At 43.2% G+C, this 23,236-nt stretch overlaps 2 protein-coding genes across 2 annotated transcripts in view; both read right to left on the bottom strand.

Annotated features, from left to right (window-relative positions):
• The window catches only part of agmo (alkylglycerol monooxygenase), a 46,774-nt gene extending 36,990 nt beyond the window's left edge, over positions 1-9,784 (bottom strand). Inside the window, exons 1-3 of the mRNA XM_079226938.1 lie at positions 9,660-9,784; positions 5,567-5,697; positions 4,380-4,531 (exon numbers count right to left, since the gene is read on the bottom strand). Coding sequence (XP_079083064.1) covers positions 4,380-4,531; positions 5,567-5,697; positions 9,660-9,779 — 403 coding nt within the window. The 5' untranslated portion in view covers positions 9,780-9,784. The remainder of the gene's footprint in view (positions 1-4,379; positions 4,532-5,566; positions 5,698-9,659) is intronic.
• A 3,182-nt stretch (positions 9,785-12,966) lies between these two features.
• Positions 12,967-22,163, bottom strand: meox2a (mesenchyme homeobox 2a). Its single transcript, XM_079227501.1, has 3 exons — positions 21,304-22,163; positions 16,810-16,982; positions 12,967-13,892 (listed from the first exon to the last, which is right to left on the bottom strand). Exons 1-3 carry the CDS (start codon positions 21,869-21,871, stop codon positions 13,674-13,676), a joined length of 960 nt encoding a protein of 319 aa, XP_079083627.1. The 5' UTR covers positions 21,872-22,163; the 3' UTR covers positions 12,967-13,673.
• Positions 22,164-23,236: the final 1,073 nt, after the last annotated feature.

The following is a 23,236-nucleotide window of genomic DNA, read 5'->3' as shown; positions in this document are numbered from 1 at the left end:
TCCGGGACATGCACCAATGAGTTAAAGCAAATATGGATATCAAGAGTTTAGATAAACAACCACTTCATTGGAGCCTGTGTGCGCGCAAAGGTCATTCAAATGTCTGAGGAGACAGATTTGCTTCAATTTGAACCACGACTCGTGTTTGTCAGCAGACCAAATGCGAAACAAAAGCCACGAGCAGGATCCAGTCCCGAGCTTTTTTCATCATGCATATGGTCACCTGTCTGTCTGTCAGTCTGTCTGTCTGTCCATGGCTAAACTCTCAAGGAACTCTCGTGGTTGCGGCAGAAGACAGTTTGCTCACTTTTATTGTCATGGACGGTGTGTTTGGCGAACAGGAGACAGCTGGCGGAGCTGCGACTACACACACTGCTGAGTGCATCGCTGTGAAAGCGTGATGTCTTATATGGCGACTTCGAACTGATTGCATACGCCATCTTTTTGTTTGTTTGAATGAAGTGTGTTTTACAACGGCCAACAACTCATGAGTGTCTCGAAGGGCGGTTTACCAATTGTGGGTTGTATTCATTTAATCACAGAATATATCTGTTGTCGTTGCACACGCACCTGGAGGATATCTAGACTCCACTGAGTGCACATTTCTAGTTGCTACATATTTCTGTCCATGCAGAATTCTCAATTTCATCAAAATGGCTGCAGACAGAGGCAGCTCATTTTTCTTTCAATCTGTTGTTATCTCCAAGATCACAGCGTCTGGCAAGAGTGAAGCCAAGTGGGAATGTCTGCTCAGTAAAGATGGCATCAGCACAGGCTGAAGGCCGTTCAAAGTACTTTCCACTTAATTATCTTTGAGCTGTCCTTTCATGTGGAAGTCATGAGGGAAACTTCCAAGGAAAAAAAAGGGCCATAAAACTGAAAATGATATTCTACACTGAGGCTAATAAGGGCTTGTATTTCCCAGCAGAGGATGTCACTTTTGCCTCATTTTGCAGTTTTTGTAGTGTAATCGTTCCCCTTATTACACAATATTGAGATTTATAGCTCATGTGTCCCGACACAATAGGATTATAGATGCTGTTTTGAGGCAAGAAAACGGCGAGATTGTTCCAAGACATGAGTGCAATAAAAAAAGACTCCAAAAGCAGCGTTACATGACAATTTGGCACTCATTAAACTGCTGAAAAATACTTTCTAACCACATTCCTGCAGCAGTCTCATTCCTCAGTGCTTCGTTATAGGAAACCATCCATCCCACACGGCGGAAGATTTGTTGTTGAACCTTCCTGCAGTTGACCGAGATGACCTCGGCTGACCAGAGTGACGAGTGAGGGCCATGCGGAGCCTGTCCTGCGGTCGCAGAGAGCCGCTTCACTTTGGTAACAAGGGGAAAAGCTTAGATCCTGAGTGAACACTGCGGGCGCTCGGCACCAGACAATTATCTGCGACCCCACAATGTTCCATAATAACAACGCTAGCAGAAAAGGAAATAAAAGTAGAACCTTTTTTACAAAATGATTTTGCAGTTCAAAAATTAAACAATTCCGACCAAATAAACCGAGCAGATATGTGATACTGTGAGCGTCATTCCTCTGCATTGTCAGACAATGAGGGCAACGACGGGAACACACACACACACATTACAGCAGTAACCCTATAAATATGGTCACACACACACACACACACACACACACACACGGTTTCCTAAATCAGGAAAACATGTGTGGAGCTTTGTTTACATGATCATTCAGGCTCAAACGCTGACATCTAACGAACAAAATTGGATCCTCCCCAGTTTCCTTCATGATACAAGTTAAATGACATACTTTATATGTGTATAATCATGTTTATTATTTATATTATAATACATTAACGTCGGCTTGACACAAACTGGGAACTCTCCGCTACCTAGTAGTTAATAATACAGTTTAAAGTGTTCTGTTCATATCATGGTGACTGCAGTTGGTAAAGTCGCATAGCTCCGGGTAAGCAGCAAAATTCACAATGATGAGAAAAAACGTTCGCTACTGCAAAGAAAGCGTGGCGCGTAAAGCACAAACACATGAGATGCTCGCTCAGCAATGCAAAAGCAGCACAAAATGGTTCACTAATTCACTAATTCACTAATTAATGGTTCCATTACAAAAGGCCGCCCCAGGCTGCTAATACACGCTCTGCCAGATTAGACCCGTATGGAGCTTGCTAGCTGTTGGATGTCTGAGGGCGATGTCGCCTCATACAATGGCTCTCATGGTGCATGATGATAGCGAACGTTATTTTTAATGCGTTTTCCTCCAAACGTCCAGCAACACGAGTGACCAGTGTGTCTGCGCAAGCCTGCATGGTGTTTAAGCAACAAAGCTACTTGGTTAGGCTTAGAAAAAAAGATTGTGGTTTGGCTTAAAATAACTATGGAAGTGTTGTTACTTAATTACTTAAAGTTATGTGACCAATAAGACACGAACAGCGGTCTTCTGGGGGAAAGTTTGGTGTTTTTAGGCCCAACCTACTATCTACGCCAAATTTGTCGCTCATTATACTAAGTCACGCAGGTTACAAACAAATTAAAGTTATATGATAGTGCATGACTTTTTGTAGGTCCAGCTGTGAACACGGATTGACAAATTAGTTCACACTCATCAAATGTACTGGACTTCATGTGTACTCGGATTCACCAAAGTTGTTTATTACCGGTGTTTTTAAAATTTTCATTAGAACTCAAAACTATTTATTAAATAATTAAGTAGTTCATATCAAGCTTACTCTAAGATTCAGACAGACTTTCGATTTCATTATTTTGGGTCAAGTGTGCACAGCTCCATGTATTGATTGGTCATGCCAACGCACCACTACCACAGTGATACTGTCAATATCCTTGGTCTTTGTCTCGTACACATAAAAATATAAATCCACAATAAAACTTTAATTTCGAGTATGAATCCTTGCTCAGGTTGCCTTCATATGATTTGCAAAATTTACAAAAAGTTAAAGAAAACCACCACACCACTACAGAAAACTGAAAATTAGCTGCTTACCTTTATTGTAAACGTTATATTATTAGAGGAATGCTGTGTTTTGTTGTGAAGACATTGTCTCTGGCTTTTCCTGTTGGTCAAAAAAGTGCATCCACTTGTAATCATCATCATCTTAAATTTCTGTGGCATAGCTCATTGCTCAGATCTGGAAGTCAACATACTTTAAATGTGCATTATAATGTGTATACGTTCAATATACACTTCAAAATCTCTTTATTCCTTAACAAAAGCAACTCATTAATCTGATGGAGCAAAATGCTTTTAAATCTCTCTGCAGAGAAAAGGTGTCATCACATTAACACAGACACTGACAATAAAGTTATGGTGGAGACGGTTTTCAAAACACAGCGTCTGTTGCGCCACATTCTGGACTTTCAGCCAAAACTATGTGGACGAGGCGGCGGGCAGCTTGACGTGCCACTGATACAAATAAACATCGATGCAGGCCACAAATAAATACCTCTCATCCGGTGTGGCAGCCGAGCATCTGGCACATGCACCAGTTGAGCAAAAGCATGTCAAGCTCTTGCTGTAGAAATACTGCATCCGGCACATCATTTTTTATTTCTGCTCAGTAGTGATGCTGCAGGATGTCGCTGCTTTAGCACCTTGAATATATCCAGCTTGTTGCAGGGAGAGCTCCGGGTAAAGACCACAGCCCTCTGGAGACTACGGCCTCTCACATCTGCACAGCTCTAAAACCAGCTGCATGTAACTCAAAAATAATTGCTTCCTCCACAACGTCCAGGACAGCATGATGTGTGTGCTATCTAGTGGGCTCCTCCCTGCAGGGATGGCAACTAAATCAATATTTTGCGACCATTTATCATCAGCTGGCTTTGTGAATGTTTTTTTTGCCATTATATGAGTGACACATGGTAAAAGGAAGGGGGACACCATCAGCGTTGTCATTTAAATGTGTGAAAATGTGCAGAAGCTGTTTTCGAAAAATGCGCAAGATGCTTAGTGACCCATATTTTCAAGGAAAAAGAGTATTCGTACGATCAGTGGAGAAGAGGATAATGCTACAGGAATGGTTTCTGCTCACATTTGAATACTTTTCCACCAGGAAAAGCGGTCACTGTTCAAATCCATTGTAAACACCATGAATCCGAGCTGACCACAGCCACAGTGATCCGTGCAGGAGTTTCTAACTTTTTTTAAAATCCTACATAGAGCTGAATGTTTCTTTAGTGGGATGAGTTTAAAAATAAAAAAAAGGGAAAAACAAAACACTAGGCACAAACATGTTTCTGCATAATATGCAGTGCAGAAACCACAAAAATTATAAAAAGGTCCTAATGACCTACACTCATAAGCTGTGCATCCCTAAATTCTTCTTTGTGAGTTGTGTGCATCAGCGTGAGTGTCTCGTGCTGGTACCGTGAGCGACGCGGTGGACCCAGTAGTAGCAGAAGTCCACGCCCACGAAGGTGAGCCACCAGGTCCAGGCAGAGTCCCACGGCAGCTCCAGCAGGCGGTACCGGTCCCACAAGAATATGTAGGCACTCAGCTCACAGCTTCTCATGAACAGCCTGAGGGAGGAACAGTCAGTCCACAGCGTGCACGTGTTAGGACAATACGCGGTTCATGTTACGGTTGCACCGTGCACTTCACTCGTGCATGTTTTCCAGTCCCGGTGCTCCTGCTTCACCAGACACCTTCGGGTGTCGTGTCCGTTTCAGCAAGGGTGTAGATATAGTCGGCCATTTCCTGCATACATAACGTCTAAATCAATCTAGCAAATAACAAATCACGATGACATTGGTTATCGTGTGCTTTGCACAATAATCGCACCGTGACTGAATAACATCTGAGGCACCTGCTTGCTGTTGCCTACATCACATCTCATTTTGGACGAGGTAATGGTTATTTAAACAGAAACATTTTAGGTTTAAACAATTTTTTTTAAAGCTTCGTTGGTTAAGTTAGAGCATGAGGAGTGATATTTTGTTAGGGTGAGAATATCAGGGGAAGCCAGTGCATAGACTTTATGAAATATGGACGTAGACGCCTTGACTTTATCCCTTGATATAATTTGAACAGATAACTTGTTTAAAGATTCACCATCATACAGTTGACATGAATGGGGAGATTATTGCCCAAAACAGTTTATTGTACCAGCATGTAATGCTGTAATGTTGAGCATTGGGGAGCCAGCCTCAAGTGGCCATTTTGACCAGGCTTCCTGGTGGAAACCCGTCTTGTCTCGGCACCCTAAAAAGAACGCACAAAACAAAAACAAACGCAACGTGTGCCTCTTCCACCTCTGCTGACTTTTGATCCTCGGCTCGGCACTAAATTGTGCAATGTCTGTCAGGAAACATGTGGCTCCAGCTTGTTTATATACAAACATAATAGTATGTTAAATACTTAATATTTCTCAAAAATAATAAACTACAAGTTCGATTGGAGTGCAGTGACGCCGTCGCCAAAGGTTTCCCACGCAGGCCGAGCACTACATAATGATGCCGGTTCAGTCAGTTGGCATAAAAGTTTACCTCTGCAGCACAACCACCCAATCATTTCACACAGAATCACCTGACTTTGAGCAGCAGCTAAACACTCACAGAGGGATTCTGGAGATCATTCCACAAGATATGGAGGTGAGTCCGTCACTGATGGTGACCACTAGGGATCCTGTCTTCAGCAGGCCCACCACCAGCTCCAGCACCATCAGCCCCACAAAGAAAGGAGTGGCCTACACACACACACACACACACACACACACACACACACACACACACACACACACACACACACACACACACACACACACACACACACACACACACACACACACAATCTTGAGTCAGCACTGTTACAAACTGTGAAAACAAAACAGTTTCAAGTCCACTGTTGCTTTTAGTGGGTTATGTTGAGCCTGAATATTTGTCTTGGCAGACGAGCTAAAAGCCTGCAGCACTTTCATGTCTTGTGATCCATGATGTTTGTTTCACTGTATCGGCCTGAAGCAACCGGTCGAAAGCCGCAACGCTTTGGCAGACTGGGGATCACAAACATTTGTCTGAGCAGAGCGGCGCTGGAGGAAGAAATGATCTCACTGAAAAAAAACAGCAGATAACCTGGATTACAAGTTTTTTTACAAGTAATACTTTTTCTTCACTTTGTTGCTATACATAGTATATTCATAGTGGAAAATAGTATATTTTCCAAAGGTTGTAAAAGGATGGATTACATTTAGTAACTAGTTGTGACAATACAAATGGTCAGCACAAAGCAAACTGTCAGGGACAGGCCTCTCTGTCTAACTGTGCTGGAAACATGTAATAACCTCTTAATGGGTCTGTCAAACATGGAACACATTAGTGAGGGACAGGGTGAGCAAACGGGTCACGAGTGCGACTTCAGCGGCGTGTCAGACCTGCTGGCTAGCTTTCGCTTGAAGGCGCTCATTGACCAAGTGACTCCAGTCGTAACTGGGACACATGGCCCCGCCAAGAGCGAGGAATGAGGGACGTGACGAGACCGCAGAGGAGCACATCTGCAGGTGGGGAGGGAGGAAGTGTGTGTGTGTGGAAGTGAAAGGGAGTGTGTGCATGCATGTGTGTGCATAATCCATGTGAATGCCTCCACTTTAACATGCAGGTGTGTGACGTGAGCGTGTGTGTGTGTGTGTGTGTGTGTGTGTGTGTGCACAAGCAGAGGCGAGAGCACCACCAGGGACCTGCGATCACACGCAACGCTCCCAACATCTGGCAGCAGACTGCAGAGCCGCAGCCAACAAATGGGCTCGCGGCGCAGGCAGACCTCCTCCAGACCTCCTCCAAACCCGCTGAGAGACAGATTATCATTCTGGACGCCGGTCGAAAAAAACAAAAAACTTTGCCTCCTTTTTCCCCCCTCTCTCCTGTCTAGCAGATAGTTTTACCTCTGCAGCCCAGCGTTCTCGACAGCTCGGGGCAAAATTATTCAGCAGGGCAAGAAGAGAAGGCGAGGGGAAAAGGCTGGTCTTTGTTTTCAACACCGTCTCCATTTTCTCTCTCTCTCTCTCTTGCTCATTTCTCTTCCATTTATTTTATGTAATGTGTCAGGTTGATATAGCTGCATAGTATGTTTACATGTGTGTCTCCTTTATTTCAAAAAGGCAAAGGTTTTTTTGAATGGGTTTTTGGTTATGCCTGAAATAAGGTCTGGTGTTGATTTTGTTCTACGACATAAAATACATCAGTAAATACCCCTCCCATGTATTTTTAAGCTTTTCTGCATCTTAAAAAAGGGCATGTGGCTGAATGAGAAGACTTACGTCATCCCTAGAACACAAGTCCCCCATTAGCTTAGAAAAAATATTCATAAATAAAAAAGTGTTTTTTATATCTGAAGTTTATTTTGCTGAACAAAATGTGCAATTATCATAAACATTTGTTCGCCACAGAACGTATTTTAAAGCAACAATCCCATTGGCTTTTTGTCGTGGGAACCAGTGAGACATCAACTTCCTGGTTGGCCTACAAAGTGACGTCATCCCTGCAACCCCCTAATTGACCCTCAATAGTCGTGGTTTGATCGTGCGTGCACTGTCTCTTGTTTTTTAAATCTTTTTAGAAATAAAATCACACTAAAGAGAGCGTGTTTTATACTGCAGCATACTTGCGTGCATCGTTTGTTGTGGCATCTAATAATTGTATTTTATTTTCTTCTGAGTTCGGGCCTGACATGGAACGAGACATTTGTGGACCAGATGTCTGCATTTTCCCCCAAAACAGCCTTTTTACAAGGTCACAGATGACTGACGTCGGCTGACAACATGCAGGCTGACTATACACTTTCATCCCCGTCGTCTGACAACAATATTGTGTTTGCAATTGAAATCAGTCAGACCTGGCAACAACCCACGGAGCAATCGTTTCAAACAACTCTAAAATTAGAAGATTGTGCTTGGTTTTGTTTCTAATTAATTTGGCCTGTCGGGACCAGAGAGCAGAATAATTAATGACACAAAACAAACTGTAAACAGTGCCGAGTCACACACATCCATGCCGACTTTTATCACCATCGATGGCCCTGCAGCAATAACAAATTTGTTTAATCACGTTTGGTAGTGGGTTATAAGGACTCCTGCTGTGGGGGTAATTGTTCGCCTCCCCTGATGTGCCTCATAAACCCTCATAGCAAACACGTGCTGTTAAACCTGCACCAGACGCTCGCCACAATAAACGGCAACGGAGACACTGTAAACTGACAGTAAGAAGCAGAAGAAACCCCAGACTTTATTTTTAAATTGTGCATTAAGTAGACGTGGGAAATTATTCAGTGGCAGTTACATCTGAAGTCTGACTATTGCATTACGTCACTCAGACACAAAGTCAAAGTCCCACACTCAGTGAAAGTCCCCAGATCACAGGAATATATGCTTTTAATGGATTTGTGATTGTTTTACTAGTTCTAGTGGGTGACATGGCCCAGATCTTCTTTTCCAATATTTGTGATTTCATATCTCGATAACAGTAAATATTGCGATATAGCAGGTTTTCTGGTAATTCCATAAATAAATAGTCAATTTGAAATAACCACATGTTAAAGCCAATTCAGCCTATTAGCGGTTAATCAACATTGTAAGTAATCTGTATAGAAAATAATCCTATGGAAAAGGGCAACAAAGAGCATCAGTAAAAGAACCTGACAAATCTTCACAATTGGTAAGTGACTGTTGATGCTCAGGTCGCAACAATCATTGCATTATCAATTAATCGATTCATTCTTTGGTCTATAAAAAGTTCAGAAAAGCACTGAAAACTGCTATAATTTCAAATTATGATTTCAGAAATGAAGTATTCAGATAATTTACTGAAGTAAAAATATGAATGCACACTTTAAAATACTCCACTGTGGTAAAACTCTTTTAAGTAAAAGTGGTATCAGTTAAATGCAGTAAAATTAATTAGTTAAATGAATAGTAGATTCTTCTGATCACATACAGCAACACATGGTTTTCACTGGACAGGAATTTGGTGAAAAACTGTAGTCTGAAAAGTAACTAAAGCTGTCAAAGCTGACAAATATAGTGAAATGGAAAGTACTATATTTACCTCTGAACAAAATGTAGAGCAGAGGTATAAAGCTGCCTAACATTTAAGTGCTCAAGTTCCTGAAACGTGTACTCCAGTACAGTAGCTACTTCAGTAAATGTACTTTACATTCCACATGTGCAAAAGACCAACAAAAGCAACACATTCACATCTGAGTAGCTTGAACCACTGAATGCTTTTGAACTTTGCTTTAAAAGTTACTAAAAACAATGAATCGATTACTAATCTCTGCAGCTCGAGTTGATACTTGAAAAACTTTTTTTTTTCTGTGAACCTTTGAATGCAGCACTCGTTGATTCTGTGGGTTGTATACATTTTTGGATACTTTGAGGCTTTCAGTGCGTCCTCGGCCCGACAGACAAGGTTACCCGACCTGACGTCACACACACACACACACACGCACGCGCACACACACACACACACGCGCACACACACACACACACGCGCACACACACACACACACACACACACACACACACACACACACACACACACACACACACACACACACACACACACACACACACACACACACAGGACTCTTTTGACTTTTACACAAACAACAAATCACCACGTATAGTTTGAAGTGCGCGAAACTGAGAACTGTACCCACCTGCTGCACATACTGAGGTACATCTTCCAGTTTCTGATAGGAGGATTCGTTCGGTGTGAGCATGAAAAACAGAGACCGGAATCCAACGGACGGCGAGTCGGGCTCTGCGGCTTCAGCCATCTGCGCGCGCACACTCACCGCTGCAGCAGGTGAGTTGACGTTACCTGTGTAGTTATTTAACTGCTCTCAAAGGTGCCGGCGTTCCCCTTTTGAGTCTCCCTCTGTTGTTCCAACCTTCTCGCATACAGGAAACGGTGTCCGTGACGGTTTTAAAGGAGCCGGGGACGGTTACGTTGTGGCCGTTCACCTGAAGGTCCTGCTTATTTATATCACAGGAGGCAAGTCATCTTCAGTCAGGCTGATACTTCAACTGCTGACTCGTTCCCTATGAGTTCATCTCGCGAGAGTTTGCTTGTGTGAACACAAACTTCTTTTAATTAGAAAAGGTAATTAAAAATTAAAAAAACACTGGTACATATCATTTCTCATAAGGGTGTGTGCTATTTCAAAACAAGGAAACTTGTTGTTATTCCTACACTCACAATTCCATTAAAATGTCCGTGCCACTAAACTTTCAGAGTGGCTCTATATTACTGTGTTGCTTAGCCAGGTCAAGGCAATGCTTATCACATGTTTGTCAGTCATATTGTCACAGGGCTCTCAAGTGTCACGCATTGAGCGTGACTGTCACGCATTTCGGTCTTAAGTCACGCCCTCCCGCCACACATCGTATTTCTCACGCTGTTGTCATATGCTTGTTGTGTCAGTACATCCTACTGAAAACAACAGCAGTCTCAAGTTGACCAGCAAAGACTAGTTATCTATATCTACGTAAATGATGGCTTTAATAGTGTTCGCTGTGACGCACACAAATCACGAGATGCTTCCAGCTACGTTATCCAAAGTCATGTGCGGAACGTCAAACACCATGAGATAGACTCACAGTTTTGACTTTAATGTGCCTGATAATGGGCCGACACAAACACAAGCATTCGAACAAACATCACATCCTCATAAAGGCCTTAAATCAATTTTAAACACTTGCTCATCTGTGTTTATTATCTACGCCCCACCATTGAGAGTCACCAGTTAACACAGGGATGCGTTAAGCTGAAACACCTTTAGCTCTGAAACGGACGTGATCTGGAGGCCGCTGTTGGAATATTTATTCTGACAGCCGAATATGCAACAACCAGACATTTGGACACGGTCAACAGTTTTAATTCAATGGCTTTAAGCTTTTCCGTTTTCTCTTCCAATACATGCACGCGTAGTTGTGATGACGAAGGCTGTAAAAGGGTCGAGAGCACAATCATTGTGTTTCTTTTTTTCCCCAAACGACAGTCCGTTACTTCATGTTCATGAACAAAAATAATACGTTTCAGTGTCGAGTTTTGACTTACTTGTGTTGCACTGTTACTCTTTGTTAACTCTGAAAGGTTGTAAAGATTGTGAAGGCAAAATAGTGATTGGTGATCTTGGGCTGTATGAATAAAAAGGAATTTAAACGTAACATACTGGAAGCCACCCCACTGCTTTCTCCTGTGGTCATCCTCAGACAATCAGTGTCAGCTTGGTTCAGAGTGTGTGAAATGGTCCTAGGTAACGTATCCTCATACAACTGGTTGTGTGATATCAAAAAAAAAAAAAAAAATGTTCTGCGTTTTCCTCTGAAAGTCCAACAACTTGTGTTACATTTCCACTCATTACATACATACGGTAAAAAATAAACTCACTTAGGTTTAGGAAAAGATAGTAAACAACTTAGGTAGATTCAGGAAAAGATCGTACACTTCTTAGTTAGGTTAAGGACATGGTCGTAAACGTATTAATTAGGTTTAGGAAATTATCTTAAACGTCTTAATTAGGTTAAGGAAATTATCTTAAACGTCTTAGTTAGGTTTAGGAAAAGTTCATAAAATACTTACAGGAAAAAATACAGGAAAGAATTGGAAAATTAGTTAGTTAGGTTTAGGAAAGGATCATGGTTTTTGGTTTAAATAACTAATGAAGTGCCGTTACTTCAGTACGGATGTTACGTGACGAATAAATCCACAATGAGTTCTCCCTTCACAGAGGAAACAAACAAACAGTCTCATGAGTGAAAGACCAATATCAGTTTGACCCCTTCCCGCCCGTCCAGTGTAGGTTTATGGGGTTTTATACTTCCTGGTAAATGATTACATCTATTACATACTATTTGCTTTTCGTCAGATATCTGCAATGCATTCAGTTTTCATAGGTATAACTAAGAAAGCTGGATGTCGTCACACCAGTTATTGAGAGGGTGCCCTGATGACCTTCTACCCTGCACTAACACAACATCATTTTATAAAAAAATGTCAAGGTTTCAGGTGGTACTTAATTACATCCAAACATCCTTTAACATGAATACTCTGCTTCCTGCTCACCTGTTTTTTTTTTGGCTCATTTCACATTGTTTGCTGTTAACTGTCAAATAATAGCAAGAGAAAACTCCAACATTAATGACTTTGATTATCATGTAGATCATGAAGATAGAGACCCAGAGTTGTATTGCACACACGTGACTTTCTGACATTGGCCCGTAGGTCAACAGTTAAAGCAAGACAGCTGACTCTTTCTACACACATGAAATTAAATGCACATATTGAAGGTTTTGGGTTAAATGTGCTTACTTTTATCTTGTTTTTAATTTTTTAAAGGCAGTCGTCATTGCAGGTGAAGTAAGAAGACCACATTTGGAGGTGAGTTTGCTGTGACTCATTGTTGTTTATGGGTAAATTTATAGTCGGTGACAACTGGGCTGATATATGCACATGTTAGATTATTAAAGCTAATTAACTGAGGGAAGTTTTCTCCATATTTGGGAGAACTTTAGACTGAATTTTAAAATAAGGGGGGAATACAAATGATCACTTTCTTCAGGGGTTTGCTTCGGGGGGTGGGAAAGAAAAAGAAAATTAAAAACCTCACACGCCGCAGGAGGTGCCTCCTCAAAAAAAATTAGAATGCACAATCACAATGTGGTGAAAGAGGAGATCAAATCAAGAAATTATTTTCAACTGGATTTTGTAACAGAATCCGATCCTTTGCGGGTTCTCTCTCTCCGAGTCTTGGCAGGAGTCCCAAACCATTCCTCGAGGCTATAAGGTGAATTTAGCATGCACTCCCCTCCCTCCATCACCGGCTTTCTACACTCTCTGCAATGTTGAATTCATTTCAGCTTCACTTCATGCATCACACATATGGACGGATGTCTGCACAGAAAAAAAGTTATTGAATCATGTTGCATTCCATTTACCACTGGTTACATTTTATTCGCTCTGCAACTGTCCCTGAAAGGATTTAATAAAATGCCTATTTTTCAGGTTTCAGATTCTGTTTACAAAATGTCATCTCCAGGCAGAAAAGTATTGACTAAAGAACTGTCAGTGTTTATTACTGCGTGAGCTGAAATGGCGTGGGTATAAAATTATCGTTAAGGTAAGACAATACAGAGAATTATTTACAGATCATTTATATTAGCGAGGCAAATTTGATTTCCTGGCACTTGATTTGATCAATAACTCAATTACATCGTAATTTACATTTTGTACAGAGGAAACCGACTGACGTGCAGACTGTGTGCTCAACAGTGCAAATCATGGCCTGCTGCCCTCTTTGCACACAACGTGGAATGTTTACAACAGTTTGACTAAGTATGATTTCCAAAATGTTATGCAATATTCAGTGTTTGGGGTGGACCACACACATCACAATTGTAATATTATCCTGTTTTTGACTTTCTTTAAGGACATTTTTAACCAATGGCGCTTTGAAATATGTCAACATCCCTACTTTATGTGCTCAGTTCTTGAAAGTGTAATGCATGCATGCTGGCTGCATTATCTTACCACACGTCACTCCTCTGTATATTTGTACACTTATTTAGCATCGTTGTATGACGATGGGTGAATCAGCAAACAGCAGTCCTTCTAAGGACAGTCCTGAGACAGGGCCTGTCCTCTGAGGGGTTTTTTGGGGGGTTGTGCATCATAAGTGAGCGTGCTCGGAGCTCTGGTCGCTGTCGTGACTGTCCTCGTTGGCTAAGGAGTCCGTCGAGTGGTGGAGCGCCGCGATGCCGGAGAACTCGGAGGGCAGCAACGTCCCCTTTTTCACATTCACCAGTTCTTTCTCTCGAGCTGCCGCCCCCTGCTGGCCACCCTTCACCCTCTTCCACTTCATCCTCCTGTTCTGGAACCACACCTTCACCTGTGAGGGAGAACAAGCAAACACACACAAAAAAACACATCAAAGAAGCAATTAGGAAGTCCTACTAGTTGACTGCAACTTGGCAGCTATTTCTACTGCAGCACTGCTCCATCTGCCACTCGCCGTCTACCTGTTTTTCCCCTGACTCAACAGCCCAAACCGTATTTACGTCTCTCAGATTGATGATTAAGCTGTTGCTTAAAACGGTTTACACGTCAAGTAGCAGCAGAGGCCCCCTGAGTGTCGACACATGCTGGGCCTGAAGGGAGGGAGGGGAGGAAAGGGGGTCTAAGTTGTGGGTTTATTTTTACGGCCGTGTCGTTCTGTGGGGACGGAGCGGTCACATGGTCAGGAAGTTAGTTGACAGCACAAAAGTTTTGTGTTTAACGTCAGGGGCATACGGCGAGTATCACCTCAGATTCTTTACAAGCCTTTTCTGAGAGCAGGAGATGGGGGGCGGGGGGATCATTTATATTTGCCGGGCTCTAATGTCAAAACTAAACATGTGATCCTTCAGGCTTACGTGCACACACACACACACTATTCAGACTCATACACCAGCGCTCTACCTGCACTGCTTGACACCGATACTGACACTAAATCCCAAAACATTACACCCAAAGACTCAACGTCCATTTTGTCCTCGGATCGGTTAGAAGAGCCGCTGATCCACAGGCCCTCGTTTAGACACTAGTGGACAGCTCCACTGCTTTTTGCTTTTAGAGCATGAAACACACTGCAGATATAGTAATATATCATGAAAAAAAGCACCGAATTGGATCCGGCTTGGTTTCAAAAGAGTCAAAAGATATCAAGACACACTAGGTTAAAACTGGTAATAACCATGTTATTGGTTACTCCAGCTGTTTGAACAGCATTTCAATGACTTTATGTTGAAGTGCAAACTTCTTCACACTAAAATGTAGTCATTAGAATGCCATTAAAACAATAGATTAGATACATTTCTTAGGTTAAAACCAAAAAGTTTAGGCAAAATTTGCCAGGTTTTGTTCCCTATCTTTACACATAAAAAAAACATTATTGCTGATCCGTTTATTCCTATTTATTTTTCGGATTGTAAACTCCAAACGTATAAAACGTTCGGCTCCACCTCTGTCATTACCAAAACATACATAACATTTCTCCAAACAGCTTATGCAGCAAGAGCTTCGGCCAAACGCTTGTGTTGCCAACATTCAGCTCACTATCTCTCTTGCCGTATATTTTTCCTTGACAAAATCACTTATATATCACTAAATATCACAATATCACTTCGCATGTCACAGTTTTTAGTTACGCTCAGATTGAGTAAGAAACTGAATGCGACGGTGCAGGTTTACGACTCACATAACCTCGAGAGACCCCTTAAACACACTCGCGACATTTATATTCACTCATTAGAAGGACACTTTTATCCACAGTACTCTGAGTGCATACTATACAGTTTTATGGCGGTTGGCCTAAGTGTGAATAAAACATTACTACAGCAAATTGTTTTCAGTTTCTGCGATACTACCGACATAGAAGGCCTGCAGACGTCCTCGTGCTCGACAATTCAATATGTGATCGCAGGAAAAGCAAGTGCAACTAATAACATTATTGATGGCTCTGTTCCATTTAGGTGTCCCAGTAAGAACCAGCATGCACTAAATGGGATGGAGCCATTGCTTATTTAGTTGCATCTGTTTTTTTTATTATCAAAAAGGTCCTCAGTCATGAACACATTTAGTATTTTTGCATGTACTCATGCTAATGCAATCTTTGTACCTTCAAGTTTAGCATGGTTCTTTACAAACACGTGATCTATTAGGCATTGGTTATGCTCCCGAACGGACGCCTTGTAGTTTATACCGTCAGTTCGGAAGACACGCTCCACACATGCGTGGACAAGTCTTTGCGGTCACAACAAATTGGCGGACGTCCACTAAAAATGTATGCCTCGTGGCCCATATTTCTGTCCAAACCCGAGTAGTAGCCGAGCCCGACCCGAACTCGCTAAGCGGTCTTTATTTAAGTTGATGCACAGACTTTGAACCCGAACTCTGGCACCAACTGTGCCATGTGCAACTCTTCGTACGCATCAGAGCGTAAAGCGCAGTGAACGTGTGATAAACAGCTGAATATCACACATTCACACACAGACAGTAGGTCCATCATTTGTATTTACTTTACACAAAGAACTTTGTGACATGTGGACGAAACCCGAAGATCACTTGCAAATAGCTGTCTGAACCTCGGGTCGGGTCGGGTATCCGGACTCTAACGTGGACTTTCACGCACCAGTGGAAAGTATAACTTTGGCTCAAAGTTCTATCTTTGGCATCTGAAGTTGTGATTTGCATCCGAGACATCAGCTGAAACGCTCAGGTTTCTGTCTCCAGTCTGTTATTTTTACACTCAATCTGTACTGTATCACGCTGCAGAATATCACTGCCGAGGTGTCAACTAAGTGTGACCTACAGCTCCCAAACGGGTGTTGGAGAACGATGCGGCTGTACGCCCACCCACCCCACAGCCATTTGTCTCCTCTTATTTATTTCATGTGCCTGCATTTTACAGCAGCCGGCCCACGCTCGGACACCAATTTGTGCATGCAGGGGTGGTGGGAGAGAGGAAGTGACTTGCTAGACAGCACTTCCTTCAACCCGTCTCCCCGTCTCCCCGCCTCGACTCTGGCCCGCTTGAAAGAATGGACAGGAACATCTGGAATATGATAGTCCCCGTCTCACGGCCACATCTGGAGCACAATAGCCCCCTCGAACCAAAAGTTACGAAAACACAGTAGCGAGTTGAGAAAACGGCTCCTCGTCGTCCCGAGGCCGCCTCTGTTTTCACAACATGGCATTAATGTGCTAATAGAGGAGGGGGATAATGTCTGAGCCCAGGGGGAAACAAGCTGCGGTGAGTGGGAACATACTTGTCTTTCAGTGAGGTCGAGGTTGACGGCGATCTCGTAGCGCCTTAGTCGGGTTAGGTAGTTGTGGTGGGCAAACTCGGCCTCCAGCTCTCGGATCTGCTCCTTGGTGAAGGCCGTCCTCTCCTTCCTGGGTTTGCTGCTCACGTCGGACTTGTAATTCCCATCCTGGGACTCTGAAACCAAACACCACACAGGTTTCTGTTTCCACTCAGATTTATATGCCACAAAAAATACAAAATAAAGCGAAGGTCATGTGGCAGGTGCAAGCCAGCAGGCGGGAGAGAGAGAGGCGAGGTAAGAGAAACAATGGGAGCTGTCAATCACGCTTTAATGTTCAGGCATTGTTTATGAACACTTTAAGTGTCTGGAAGGACCCACGGGCGGCTACACATGTGCGTCTGACCACCCTTATTCTGCCAACATGGGTTTAATTTGTCTTAGTCTTAAGGAATCTGATGATTTTCTTTTTTTTTAAATATGGAATATAGCAGCTCCTCATGATACGTGAAATATATGTGTTTCTTTTTTTACGTGAGAACTGACAGGCTGCTCCTTGTTTAATGGAAAAATCTGCCAAAGTACCAGTGTTTGCAAAACATTTTTCACATTCACATTTTCTTTCCACATTTCAGAATGCCAGTAAAACGTTACGTTTCCAGCAATCACAAAATGAACACTAAAGCGTTGGGCTTACATGAGATTACATAAAATGTTTCCCGATATATGGAATGCTAGGGGGGAATTTAATGAATAAATCGTGTTTTACCCTTTTGATAAAGATAACATATATATGTGTGAGCAGCAAATGAAAAGCTACTTGCAACATTCTGCATTTCATTAAGGAAAATGTGGGGCATAATATAAATTGCCCAGCATGTGTCATCCCCACTTCAGCTCATCATTTTGTTTTGTTATTTCCACTTTCCGAAAGGCAGCACGCACAGTCAATTTGCCCTTCAAAACTTTCCTATTGTTACAGCCCTTTGTGGTTTCTCCGTTGGACGAGCTTCACTTGCACATTGCACTCGAAGGCGGCAGTGATTGCACGCTAATTCATCTGCGGTGCCGTTAATCCGGCGGGGCCTGCGTCAAGTCAGACTGTAAATAGTCCCACAGCCCTCGTGAGCCAGACTCACAAATGTTTGCAAAGCCTCGAAGCCACGTCAGAGGACCAACTACCTCCTCACCTAACATTTCTAGCCGGAGGGACCACTGTCGGTTCTGTTTTTTTCTGTCAGAAAGAGGATCTTCCTTCTAATTAAGTGTGGGTTGTTGTTTTTTTCAGAACAAAATAACTCCCTTGAGAGGCTGAAGAGAAGATGAGGGGTAAACTGTAACAGCTCTACAAAAGTTATATTTGTGTGGCACTTGCATCGTCTCTGCGCCAAGGACATATACAAATATATAAACTGCAAGAATTGCCACATGAGTTTTATGAAATGAAACAGATCATTGCTTGACCCGCAGCCTGTGTCCGGCTCCCCCGTGACCTTGCCTCTCCCTCCCTGTAATTTCAAACCGAGCGCTCCAAACAGTGTGTGGCTGATTGAAGCGGCCCTTCAGACGTACTCTCTCTCTCTCTCTCTCTCTCTCTCTCTCTCTCTCTCTCTCTCTCTCTCTCTCTCTCTTTCTCTGGTAAACACAGACATTGTGTAAAGAGAAATAAAAGAATAACACAGCCAGCTGGTTCGGACCGGCAAGCCTGGAGTTAAAACGAGCGGCGGGCTTTTATGAGACAGCCACTACACCACAGCAATTAGGTCCCCGCTGTAACTTTTTTTTGTACTTTTCATCTCTCCACAAAAAAGGGGGAATAATATGAGAAAAATACACGCCACCAGACAGGGAACGTAATCTAGGGCTCCCAAATGAACTGAGCTCAGTGCAGGAGGGCCCCTTTTAAAACTGATGTCTTAAGAAATTAACTTAAAAAAGTTATTTCTTTCTCTCGCCGTGAAACGTTGCGTGTGTTAGTTGTAAAGTTTTTCTTCTTTCCATTTGGTAAAATAATATTGCAGCAGCAACGCACACAAGAATGAAGTCGAACCGTGAACCGATACATCCGCAGTGTTTTTCGAAAGCTTCTTTTAGGAAAAAGCGTCTGCCAGCCAGCGAGAGGCCTCCAGCACCTCACTCTTCCTTCCTTTTTTTTTTTTTTAACAACACAGCCTCAACAAAATAAGACTTCAAGCACCTTTTTATTGTTCCACGCAGAAAATCCAGTAACTTATTTTTAAAAGGACGACCACTCCCTTGACAGCACCAAACTCTCCAGCTTGACCACACAAAAAACGAGCAGGTTCCGCAAAAACCAGAGACCCAAGAATACCAGGGAGCTGGCTCATCTCATTAGCCCACCCTGCGGCCCTCCTTCAGGAAACAATCGCAAGTGTCAGACGGAGAGAGCCGAGCGCCTCACATTGGAAAGCAAAATCTAACATGGAAATGAGCTCTCTGGGTTTTTGTTATTATTTCTTTATCTGAATTGGGGTTTTGTTTTTCTGGTCCAGATGGTGAAACTGAACCGCGGCTCTATCTTGTGCAACTTGGCGGCGGTGTGATATTTAGACAGCTGATTGAGTCAGCAAACCTAGTTAGCCACGGTAATCAGCGTGATTGGTGTTAGCGTGGGGGGAATAAACGGCTCGTGTAATGATAATGCAGTAACTATTGTTGCAGGGGAAGTGGGATTTGGAGGAAGCGACTCGGTTTCCAAATAATTTGACAAAGGAGGAGAGGAAATAGGAGGTGGTGCGCTGGATTTGTGGATTAAATATACTATTACAACATGTTGCATGTGGATAATGTAGTTATATTTGACATTTAGCACGGACAGAACTATAAAAGTCAAAATGAGGCCCTTGAAAGTCTCTGTGTTGCATGAATCTTTCATTTAACTATCACATCTGGAGTTCCTGCTAAATCAGAAGGTAATGTGACTTTTAACTGCTCTGTCTAGTATTTGGTGTTAAAACCTGAATTATCACAAATGCATATTTCCAGTGCAGTCCAAATGTCTATTTGTTGCAATATTTAGCTCCCTGATTGTAACCTGCAGAGCTCGCTCTCTGAGGTGACCTCCAGCATCCTAGTCACATGCAGGAGCTTCAGTCGGCGGTCAAGTGCAGGTGATACGCTGCCGTGCACAGAGAGGCCTATAAAAAGGGTGCAGGGTCGGCGTAATCCTCAAATGGACAGAGGGAATGGCGAGCACACTTTCCCTGGAAAACTAAGAACTCTCGCTAATATCACGTTCCCTCTGCGAGAACTCCGGCGACCCGACCCCGACAGTTTGTCACGGTGTGATTGATTATCGCGGGGACTGCAGGTTGGAAATATCCAGCATGTCATCGGGGAGGTGTCGCCTTTTTGAGTACAGTCCTTAAAAAGAAGGATTTCTTCATAAACGTGCAAAGAGATGTCGTTGTTTTTTAATCCTCTGTTGGTGAGAATTTATGTATATTATTATTATTATTATTATTATTATTATTGTTGTTATTATACAGGTTATGTAATTCTAGGACAATGTAAAGCCTTAAATGTAGCTTCATAATTTGCGACTCATCTTCAAAAACCTCACACACCGCTCAATGACTATTAAATGATTGAGGTCAGAAGTCAAGTCACACATTTTTTCAAAGTCATAAATTCCCCCCCTCCCAAAAAAGAAAGATAAGTGGCCTTGCAGCTCACAGCACCGGTTCACTTTACTGTTGACAATATATGAATATAAATCAATTTCAATAATATAAATCTGACTTTAATTGTGGTATTAAATTGATTTATCTTCTTAAAAATGCATTTATTTGCAGAATAAATAAATAAACATCAGATCCTACACAGATACTACATCACTAGATTTCAGTGAAAGCTGCCTGCAATTTATTTGAACATCAACATTTAGAGAAAGGCTGAAAAGCCTCGGTGCGTCGGGTGTTTAGTGTGGCCGTGAGGCGCCGGTGTAGTCTTTTACATCCGTGACTTTAATTCTTTACTGTACGCCTCACTCTCTGCCCTCTGAGGAGTGTCGCAACAAACCAGATGTGATTTGTTTTTTTTTAAACAAAACATGGCTGTAGTCAGAGGCACCCACACCGGCTACGATGTGGCCTTTTGCTCCACACTTCGGCCTCCCTGCGTGTCAGCCGACACCTACAAACTGCTTCTCATGCCGTTTTTTTTTGTTTTGTTTTCCTATCGGAGCTGTAGAAACCTCGACAGTAATGTGCTGTTGAAAGATCGAGCGTGTTATTCCTGAGCTCGGCTGTTAAAATGCTGAAATTTATGCGATGATGTTTATCCAACAATAAATGAACTGAATAATGAGATGTTGGAAATGAAAGAATTCATTAAGTCTTGAGGTGTGTAATGTGTCACGAGCTGTGTATTTAATCGTGAAATGTCTTGGAAAAATATCTGAGGAATAACATCTCTGCCATCAGAGAGAAGTGGCGTAATAATAAAACTGGAGTGAAAAATCTCATCTCCTCTTACCTGAACTGTCACTTTTCCTCTTGCCGTTCCTCTTCTCGGCCTCAGCAGGTGACAGAGTCTGTCTGCCAAAGTCTGCAGGCGCACAGGAGGCCCCCGTAGGGGTGCTGCCGATGCCCAGACTCGGGGTGCTGGCGCACATACTGGGCCCCCCGGGGTGGCCCAGGTCTGGGGCTGTGGGCCCACTGTCGTGGGTCGAGTGGGGGTGCGGGTGGCAAAGGTTGTGGCGCGTGTTCCCGCCGGGTGACGGCATCTGCGGGATGTGCCATGATGCGTGGTGCTGAGGCGGGTGGTGATGCTGCTGCGAGGGCAGGTGGCCGCGGTGAGGGTGGTGGTGGTGGTGGTGATGGTGGTGCTGCCCGGGAAACAGGCCGTCGTCCATCGGGTAGCTGGTGATGATGCATGGAGAGGGCGAGGAGGTGGAGGAGGAGGAGGAGGAAGAGGCCAGGTCAGGGTAGGAGACGTGGTCCGAGCGTCCGTGCAGAGTCAGGGGAGACTGGGTGAAGGCGGGATGCAGGGCCTGCGCCGGGGCGTGGGGGCTCCGCAGGCACCCGAACAGCGTGTGATCCATCGCGTGCAAACACAAACACACACACACACACACACCCACACGCGCGGCCCTCCAGGAAAGGTGAAGAAGGGGCAAGTAAAAGAAGGTAAAGTTACTAAAACAACCCCAGAAAAAAAATGAAATCACCAGCACATATCCACGATCCTTTGACTTTCCCAAAACTTTTTTCCCCCTCCGGTTTGGAAAAATTCAGTCTACTCTCGATTAGTCAGAGCAGAAAACAAAGTGTGTTTTGAAGATGGTGTCCTCTGGTAATCCGGAGCGTGCGGCCAGTTGCCAGGCGGTACAGGATAAACAGTTAGCCCAGGGTAAGCTGCAGCAGAGCCTCTCAGATGTCAGGAGGAACGGAGGGGACTGGAGCTCGAGGCTGGGAGCAGGAGGTGCTTCCCACTAGGAACTGCAGAACGAGGGGAGCCGGGCGGAGGGGATGTTATAAATAGGGTGTAACGTGAGAGGGAGGCTGGGTCACAGGCTGCATACGCGCTACTGACCACATACATATGATCGCCCTCCAAAAAGCACAGCACAATAAATCTGTACTATTAAAATGGCTGAGCCTCAGGAAAGAGGGCAATTTATTTTGGACTTGGATCTGACCTCCAGTGGCCATCTTTCTCTTTTTTCTTTCTTTTTTTTCCTAAAAAGAAAACAGCCCTCACGGTTTCGCGGGTGAGGCTGGGGGAGCAGGGGGAAGGAGAGGAGGGGTGTGTGGAGAGATAGGGAGACGAGGTGTCAGGGGTTAACTCAGCGTGTCGCCCTGTCTTTGTCAGCTCTGACCCTTTAAAATACTGTTAGTCTTGTGGAAGAAGGCTTCAAACGGTTTCCTCTGCACGTTGTTTTGTCTGCCTCTTAGTCTCTGTATATTTTACTCCCCACTACTTTTTAAAGGACAAGTTGTGTTCCAAAATAATAACCAGAAAAAAAGAAAAAGAATTCAGTGCAAAAAAATTGTCCAGTCTGAAATGAAGGTTAACATTGTATACCTACTGCTCTTAAAAAACAACCACAGTTCATTTTAATTTAGTGCAGCCAATCATTTTATAGGAGCGGGTTTTTCTTTGACATATGATTTTTTATCTCATTTTGAAATGAAACACCTCACATCATCAAAATCGAAATACACATCAACACTGACACCGGTTTGACCTTCGATGTGAGGTCACAAAGTCAAAATAACAGTTTTTAAATGTTTGGCCCAAACACCACGTTTGTTGGCTTTACCACTACCGTTAATCCCTGAAGCAATGCAGAAACTTGTATTATTATTTAAAATCAGTGCACGCAGACAAAAAAATAACATCTCGTCGCATCGAGAGTAACCAGGAAGAAATTACCCCCGGAAACAGTTTATGACTTTGCATAAGA

This window comes from Taurulus bubalis, assembly GCF_910589615.1.
Source record: "Taurulus bubalis genome assembly, chromosome: 12".
Classification (NCBI taxonomy): domain Eukaryota; kingdom Metazoa; phylum Chordata; class Actinopteri; order Perciformes; family Cottidae; genus Taurulus; species Taurulus bubalis.
The sequence above is the reverse complement of the archived record's forward strand: the minus strand, read 5'-3'. Positions and strand labels throughout refer to the sequence as shown.